The sequence below is a fragment of the Fopius arisanus genome, unplaced genomic scaffold, assembly GCF_000806365.1.
Source record: "Fopius arisanus strain USDA-PBARC FA_bdor unplaced genomic scaffold, ASM80636v1 scaffold00028, whole genome shotgun sequence".
NCBI classification, from domain to species: Eukaryota; Metazoa; Arthropoda; class Insecta; order Hymenoptera; family Braconidae; genus Fopius; species Fopius arisanus.
Window position 1 is genome coordinate 91079 of NW_011887767.1, and position 8973 is coordinate 100051.

The 8973-nt window shown below is 39.8% G+C and overlaps 2 protein-coding genes across 3 annotated transcripts; one reads left to right on the forward strand and one right to left on the reverse strand.

Annotated features, from left to right (window-relative positions):
• The first annotated feature begins 931 nt into the window (after window positions 1–931).
• Window positions 932–1791, forward strand: Eh (Eclosion hormone). Its single transcript, XM_011302509.1, has 3 exons — window positions 932–1020; window positions 1084–1183; window positions 1375–1791. The coding sequence occupies exons 2-3, from the start codon at window positions 1090–1092 to the stop codon at window positions 1542–1544; spliced, it is 264 nt and encodes an 87-aa protein (XP_011300811.1). The 5' UTR covers window positions 932–1020; window positions 1084–1089; the 3' UTR covers window positions 1545–1791.
• On the reverse strand, window positions 1660–8973 carry LOC105265157 (centrosomal protein of 290 kDa). 2 transcript variants are annotated; one of them, XM_011302508.1, is made up of 5 exons: window positions 8722–8973; window positions 7117–8165; window positions 6633–7033; window positions 2301–6427; window positions 1660–1888 (listed from the first exon to the last, which is right to left on the reverse strand). In XM_011302508.1, the coding sequence occupies exons 1-5, from the start codon at window positions 8899–8901 to the stop codon at window positions 1814–1816; spliced, it is 5832 nt and encodes a 1943-aa protein (XP_011300810.1). In that variant the 5' UTR covers window positions 8902–8973; the 3' UTR covers window positions 1660–1813. The 2 variants fall into 2 exon arrangements, with proteins under 2 accessions (XP_011300810.1, XP_011300809.1); XM_011302507.1 differs by having other exon boundaries at window positions 2196–6427.

The following is an 8973-nucleotide window of genomic DNA, read 5'->3' on the forward strand; positions in this document are numbered from 1 at the left end:
TAAAGTACTTTACAAATTGTTTTTCAATTAATCAGCCCCTTGAATCGCAAAATTTCCGAAAAATCAGTCGTTGTTACTTCCTATCTGGGAGTACTGGAAATTGGAGGAATTAAATTATGGCTGAGACAATTCGATTGGAGTGAATTCACAGGGGGTTGCATGGGGTTGACATTCTTCAAGTATAAAAGCAGATACGAACGTCCCTACCATCATTCCAATCATTTGAACAAGGTTTTTCCACTCTGAAATAAAAATCTTCTGAATAATCAAGTAAGTATTGTTTCAAGAATTTTTGTTGTAGAACAAATCCTTTGGAAGTCCCAAATTTTCCGACTGATGATTATCCAAAATTTCTCAATATTTTTCGTATGAAATAATTGCGCTACGATTCAGAATTTGTCTAAAAGAAAAGAATTCGTTCCAAAAATCTCAAAGACCTAAACATAATGTTTGCAAATTTTTATGCTGATATTTTTTTAATTTGAATTGTATCATGTTAAATGTCAGCTTCAATTAAGGATGATATTTGGTGAATGAAAAAGAGGAGTGGATTCCTTCCGAATTGAAATAAAGTCTTCCGGGTTCTAATGGCCTAAAATTCCGGGAATCCCCGGATGATTTCTCTTTTAACGGGCTATTGTAAGTTAGGACAAGACAATTGATCGCCAAGTATTAAATTCCACAATGGCGAACCGGTAAACGCGGAAGTGATGAGAAAGATTCCGGTTATAAACCGTTCGTATAAAAAAGTATCGATGTCGATTGCTGGAGGTGTGAGACAGCCTTCAGGGGGAATTCTCCAACCACAAGTGACATACACGAATTATTAATTGCTACAAGCCATCGGACTTTTATATATTCCGATACTTGGTGTTGTGGGCCCATAAAGTCGAAGAGGATAAGTCGTCGCGGACTGGGATTTTCAAGTAGTTCCTCGGTTGCGGTGAAGGGTGCGAGAATATTAAAATAAATAAGACATTGACTAATTGACTGAATCATTTAAAAAGGAAGAGCACATTTGTAAGATAAAGTCATTAGACATGACAACATGTGTACAAGGAGTAATTATTTCGGTCTATTTAGGCAGTCATGGCACCTCTTCATCGCCTGGTTTCTTTGCTGATCGTTGCTATCGTCGTTGTTCACCTGACAGCACCTGCAGGTGCCACCAAAGATCGAGTGGGTCAGTAAAGATTCATTAGCACAGAATAAAAAAAAAAGAAGAAAAATTGACTACGAGTTAAATTCAGTTGGAAAATATTCCGTAATTATTGGTCTATCGTATTGAATGCTATCGCTCCTAAATAGCTAATAAATCTGATTGACAATAGATTAATCTCTCTATCAGTGGATTTTCCGCATTGTCAATGACAGGTACATGCATACGGAACTGCGCACAATGTAAGAGAATGTTCGGCGAGTACTTTGAGGGTCAACGCTGCGCTGAATCCTGCCTCAAGTTCAAGGGAAAATCTATTCCGGATTGCGAGGACATAAACACTATTGAGCAATTCATTCACCGAGTGGATGAGGATGAGGACTAGGGAGGAATATTTCTGGATGAACTGTCAATGCCGTGGTTAATGAACGCTGAAATCGATCGTCTTGCCATTATTTTAGCTGGAGAACTAGTTGTTCTCGATGACTGCACTCTTCATGTTAATTAATTAATTTATTTACCTTGACCCGTATTATTGTACACTTTACGCTATTTATTAAACGGTGATTCGTTTCGAAAAGTCAGTAATGAAGACTTCATGCCATTGTACAGAAATTATTTACAATTGATATTAGGGTCGTAATTCCGCTGGCTTCAAGTGCTTTGTGAAGGTGAGGAATGACATTCTGGTATTGTAGCCAGTGTTTGTTTCATTTCAATCTGACGTATCTGCAATAAAAGTCCATTATTGAATAATAATATTGGAAAGTCAAATAAGAATGTTTGTTAAATGTCGACTGATCTGAGCAATTATTGATTTTAGGAGGAAATATTAAGACATATTTTATGTCAAATCATTTTCAAATTGAATGGATAGTTTTTTTTCAATAACTTGACAAAATTCAATGGAATTTAAAAAATGAAGTTTCAACGATAATCAGCTAATATTATAATTCTAATTTTTTTTAATTCATAAAATTTATAGTGTTCTATGAAAAATTGACAATAATCTTTAGATGAGTTTTTGTCTATTTACTCTCTGACGAAGTGCTTTCTCGTTGACAGCGGCCCGCGTCAGGAGCAGTTTAACCTTATCCAATAATTCCGACTTGTGAGCTAATTGATGTTTGAGAATACCAACTTCTCCACAATTCTCCTCTTCGCTCCTGACTTTCTCTAGCATCAAAATTCTTTGCTCTGCCAACTGTAGATCAGTCTCAAGTGCAATAACTCGCTTCTTCGCCTGTTCGTACTGACGTTTCAGGGTGGAATTGTCCTCCCGGACCGAGATTTTTGACGAAGAATTGAATTTAGTCAAGCGATGATGATTCTTGGAATTGAGCCTGAGCCTCTTGTTTTCTGCTTGGAGCTTTTCGACGATTCGTTTAAGAACATATATGGTTTTCTCCAATTCCAGAGCTGATTTCTTGGATAAGTGTTCTTGCTCTTTCTCAGAGGATCTGTCAGAATCCGCGGATTTCTCAATTTTCAGCAATTCAACGTATTTCTCCAGATGCTCGACCTTTTCTCTGAGACGTGGCGTATCCACTTGGAGCTTTTCAAGATCCATCTTCAGCTCAAAATTCTCACTCTCCAATTTAATATTCACTTTCTCCAGACTTGTTTTAGCTTTCTCTAATTTTTCTAATTGATCGACAGTGTGGGAATTTCCCTCGGCAACAATTTCCAAAGCAGCGATCCTCCGCTTCTGCTTTTCTAGCTGAAGAAACAGCTGAGTTGTATCTTCGGATTCGAGACGATTGGTCAGTTCATTAATTCTATCCCTTAGCGTTTGACACTCAACTTGCAAATCTTCAACGACTTTGTAGTTGAATTCGGAAGGTGCTGAGAAGCCACAAGCGCTATTGGCACTCTCAGATTTCAATTTACTCCTCAAGTACCATTTTTCACGCTCCATGCAGGACACAACAGTTCTGAGTTTATCGTAGCTGGAGCTCAACTTTTTGTACTCATCAGATTTCTCCTTCAACTCTTTCTTGAGTTTCTCAGCCGTTTGCTGCCATTTCTTCTGCTTCTCCCAGAGTGACAACTCCTCAGCTGTTTTGACTCTCTTAGCTTCTTGCGCCCTGTACTCGTGATCCAACTGAAGCCTAGCCTTATTCAGCTCCTCCTCCATGCTCTTCAGTTTTCTCTCCAACTGCAACTCTCGTTGTGATGCCTTTCTTTCCTCAGTCTTCTCAGCCATATACCTCCTGCTGAGCTGTTGCTTTAAATCAACGATCTGATCTCTGTACAGCTTCTCCTTTTCCATGAGAGACTTGTGCTGCCTTCTCTGATGATCCAACTCGTTTTGCAGATGATGAGATGCCTCACGCCCGTGCAATCCCTCCTGAATTTTGTTGGTCGCAGAGCTGTGAACACTCACTGGTTGATTAATCTGTTCCATCATATCAAAATCGTTCTGAAGCTGCTGATAAGCCACTGTTAACTCCTCGATCTTTGTGTCACGGTCCTGCAGCTCCTTGGATAACGATATATTCCCCTTAGCCAGTTTCATACGATTCTCAGACAACTGCTCTCTCAGAGCACTCGTTTCGTTCTGCCACTTGTCCAACTCTTCTCGATAGCTCTCAAGTTCCCGTTTATGCTGAGTCTCCAGCCTGTCCCTGACATCGTCCATGTGCTGAAGTCTCTCCTCAGCAAGTCTTCTCCAGCGGTCGCTCAATTCCCTTGTAATGTGGAGATCTGCTTCCAGTGTTGACACCTGTTCCTCCAATCTTGCGATCTTCTCCTCAGTTTCGACGTCAGGCTGAGGCTCTTTCTTCGAGTCTTCTGGTATTTTTTTTTTTAAAAGGGAAATGTCAGGTTCTGTTACTTCGTTCAGGCCCCTCTTCTCTAATTTCGTATTATTCTCATCTCTTAAGCCACATATTTCTTTTCGGAGGTTTTTTATCTCCTCCTGAAGACGAGCTGCGGCTTTACTGTGCTCGTCCCTATCCTCTTTTAAGAGCGTTTGATACCGTGTGATCGTCTCCTCCTTCTGACTGATAATTAGTTGCAAGCTGTTGATAGTTGACTTGAGAGCCACTTTGCTAGCTCCCTCAACGTCTCCACCACTGTCAGAGGATTTTTGGCTAATCAATTTATTCTTTTCAATGATCTCTGTATCCTTGTCAGTCAGGGCTTTATCCAAGACCCCAAGTTTAGCTCTGCACTCAGTTATTTGGGATTCGTAATCAATGAGTTTCGCTGAACGATCTGAAGCCAAAGTCAGAGCTTCCTTCAGCTGATCCTGGAGAAATAATACTCGGTTGTCTGTTACATCCGTGCTTTCTCGTTTATTCGAGATTCTCTCCATTTTCTGCACTTCAGCAAGAACGGAGATAACCTGGGGTTCAACCACCAAATCGCTTTGTGTTTCCACTGAATGACTCTCAACTCTCGCTTCCGTGAAAACCGATTTCTTCTCGATTTCTTGAGTTACTGGGCTAGAAATTGTGACAGTCTTGGCTGAAGTGTCTGTCTTTGGCTTCCAAATCTTCTGCATGTTCACGATTTCATACTCCAATTGACTGATCGTTGATTCATATTCAATCAGTTTATTAATCATCATCTGCAGTTCAGTCTCTAGGTGCGATATTTGTCTCTTGTATCGGTACTCGTTTAAAGTATTCTGCGAGTGCTCCGAGAATCGATGCATTATCGATTGCTGTTCCGAATTACCGATCTGTTCCTCGAGGATACCTTTCAGTTGATCGACAATCGCCAGGCGATTCGTCAGGGCTTCCTGTTGGCTTTTAACACTATCGCTCTGATTTTTTATTTCCTTCTGCTTCAATGATATTTCTTCACGACTTTCGTTCAATTTCTGCAGAGCATCTTCGTATCTCTGTAATGATGTTATTGAGGTACTTCCTGAGTATTGAGTCTGCAGGAAGTTTATAATATCGGTGTAGGCTTTGCATTTGCTGCTGCAGTAATGACGAAAATCTTCAAGTTTAGCTTGTGCCTCGTCTCTTTTATTGGCTGCGACCTCTAGATCATTCCGTAAACGAGAAATTTCTGATTCCATCTGAATTTTTCGCTTGCTCATCTCGATTTCGACGGCTTTCAAGTTATTCAACTCGTTTCCCAACCGCCCAATCGTTTCTTTATCCTCGGAAACCGCCTGGAGATCCAATATTTGATGCCTCAAATTATCCAGCTCCAGGGTTTTCAACGAATTCATAATGTAATGCAGTTCGGCTTCTTCACGAGAAATCGTCAGAGTCTTAACTAAATTCTCATTCTCGATTTTCATCGTCTCGATTTGATCCTGCAGTTGAGTGATTTGATTTTTATCATCTATGGAATCTGGCGGAGCCTGTAAATAATGGATCAAAGAATTCTGCACATGACTCAATTGATTCTTCAATTCGGAATTGATCGTCAGAAGATTCTTCACGTTATCTTCTTTTGACCTAGACCCAGGGGAATGAATGGCGGAGTCTGACCGATCAGTCGATTCCTTCGAGTCTTCGACACCGAATTGAAGTTCATACGAAGTTCTCAGACGCATGTTGACTTGGTCATACTTCTCCTTGAGATCATCGTACTCGTTTTTACTGATAGAATTTAATATCTGGGTCTCTAACTTCTTGATTTTCTTCTCGAGTAGATTCCCACGTTTTTCCATGTCAGCGAGGATTTTCCTGTAAGTGCTCTCAGCAGCGACGGCTTCTTTCTTTACCTGAAATAGTTTCATTGATTCACTACTGAGAAGAGCTTCCATAGCAGACAATTTTCTGCTGGTGATGATTCGATTCACTGCGGATTCAGAACATTCTGTGGTTCGCGCTGCCAGAGCTCTTTGAGTTTCCTCTTCACCACTTTCAATGGCCTTCAAATCTATCTCGAATATCTCCAATTGTGCTGTCACTTTTTCATTCGTCTCCTTGAGATCGGAATTCTCCTTTTGGAGAGACTCTCTCTCTTCGTCCCATTGCTCGAGCTCTTTGCGATAGACTGATTGCATTTGCTGGAACTCGGCTATGATTGTCTTGATGTCTTGATTGTCAGACTCAGAGGAGGATCTGTCAGACTTGATCTCCCCTTTTGTCGCTATTTTACGGAGTAATTCGTCTTTCTTCTGGATTTCCTTCCTCAAGTGCTTTATTTGAGTTCTCAATTCTGTGTTGCTTCCTTGGACGACGTTTAGACGTTCCTGAAGCCTCATTGCTGGGTGGTACCATCCAGCTAGATGTCTCACATCTAGAGCCTCGAGGAGGCGTTCAAGAGTTCCAGATTGAACATCAATTGGTCCTTTGCCTGGAATAAAGAAAAAAGTCAGGTTCAACAGAGCTTCATTGGGTTTCTCAGAGATAAAAATGGAAAAAGAAATGCTAAATTCAATGTTCATAGGAAGCACTATTTCTTTCTATAGGATTTTCTCATTTTTGGAGGACATGGGAGTTGTGAATCAGAATGAAACATTATGCCTCACACCAGTACCCAGAAAAACTAGAAAATTCACCATCTTGGTCACGAATGCTATCCAGAATCTCATGCATTCCCTTTCTAAGAGCCTCATTCTCTTCAATAACTACTCTAACATTCTCCTGGAGCCCATCCATCTCAGTCTTATGTTTCAGGGCGATGATTTCGTGTTCTGCGATCCAATTATCATTATTCGATGTATCAGGACGTATTGATTTCCTCCGAGAAGTCGTGGCATCTCGTGATAAGAGAATTTTCTCCCCTAATTTATTCAATCTGTACCTCAGGGTACGAATATCCGCCTTAAGATCGACATTCTCTTGTTCAAGAGCTGAATTCTTCTGCATCAACTGATTCTTCATCGTAGCTTCCTGTTGATGTCTGAGAGTTACACCTTCAATCGACACCTCTTCCTCCTCAGGTAATCCCAATTTTTTCCTGGAAAATTTATAAATTAATTGATTAGTTCAATTAATAAAATCGATTGTTCATGCTCGATGAGAACAAATTAAAGTGAAGACCTCAAGGCTGCGATCTGCATCTCCTGCTGAGAGTTGAAATCCTCTAATTTATTGATTACAGTCACCAAATCTTGGACATGTTGATTTTTGGCATCAAGTTGTTTTTTGAGATCTTTAATTTCATCGAGTGCCTCGGTAAGTCCATGATCTTTATCTTCATATCTCCTCAGAGTGTCCAGGAGATCACAGAGTTGTTGGCTTTTTTGCATGAGATTATCCTCAGCGACACCAAGGGATTTTTGGAGCACTGAGATCTTCTCATTGGCCTCTTGGGCCTTTCTCAGCAGATCCCTGTGCTCCTTCCGCTTACCACTCTTCTCCAACTTCTTATTACTCCTCTTCAATTCCTCCATGACCTCTGCACTGGCATTCAACTCGCTAGCTGCTTCCAGCAGTTTCTCCTCTAGCTCCGAAATCTCTACATCCCTCCTTTCAATTTCTCCATTAAGATAAATAATCTGAGATGTCTGGTGTTCTCTCATTCCAGTTGTGCTGTGAATACGAGATTGCGAGACCTGCTCCTTCAAATGTGCAATTTCCGTGTCTTTATTATCCAGAATGTCTTTCCATTCTGACACCCGAACGTCAATTGCAGCTCCGAACTCGTCGATTATTTGATCCCTGTCTAATTGTTGGGCTGTTATTTCCTCTATTTGGGTGAACAGAGCTGTTTTTTCTTGTTTCAAATGCTTCACTTCGTCTTTGTAATAAACAGTCTGATTTCGTAAATCCTTCAGTTCATCTGTCATTTCGTTCATGCTCTCTGTTGCATCCTCCATTTCCTCTTTTAATGCCTCTAATTTTTGCTTGAGATCGATATTTTCCTTCTCGATTCCCTCCAGCTCCAGCAGAAGAGTCTTGATCTTATCGTTTTTCTCGTGAAGCATCTCTTCATAATGTTCGGCTAATGATGCATCTCGTAATTTCGGGTCATTCATGTCCTCTTCAATAGCATCAGCCTCTGGAGGCCTTCGATTATTCCTCGATGAAGGTGAACTTGTGGCTAGTTTTTCTTTGAGCTCGTCGCATTCTAATAATAAAGATTCCACCTGAGAACAAATTAAAACGCATGAAATTGACGAAACAGACAAATGCAGCGTTTTTCCTTTATTTCTTCGAAAATTCAGTGGCCCAGTCTAGGTATTTATTTTTTGGTTTATGTTATAATATTGGCTTATTGTATTTATTCAAAAAATTTGAAATAGACATTCTTTATGGGGAATTTTACGATTTTTTTCCATCGAATTTTCGTTCTTTCCTCATAATGAAATTAACAAATAAATTATTACCAATAAAAAAAAAGACAATCATGGTGTCGCTTTTCAATAAATAAGGGTGCATGCAATTCTCATTAGTATTGGACTAACAAAATCTCTTTTTTTTAGTAATTTTTATAATAGATTTATCAATTATACTTTTCAATGTTATTCCAGAATATCTCCAAGAGATACCTAATATATTTCCATTAAAAGAAAATCTTGTGTAGGCAACAATTTTGTGAGATTGTTCATTGAATTGTTGTTGGGTTGGTTTGTTGTGCTTTATAGCGTAATTTTGCATAACAAATTGTAATTGGAGGGTTGAATAATTGAATTATTTACTCACCTGATTATCCTTGAACTGTAACATTTCCTGCGATAACTTCATAACAGTACGCAAGTCGAAAATATCATCTATATCCTCGGTTTCGCATTTTATCACCATAGGAAATAAGTCCTCGATCTCGCTGTCTGTGAGAGTTGAGGCCCTGACACCTCTTATTCGATCCCAATCGATTTGCACCATTTTTCGGGCAATTAACAGTCATTTAGGCACGGCAGATTGAAACAACTGGCTACAATTGACGTTTGCTTTCAG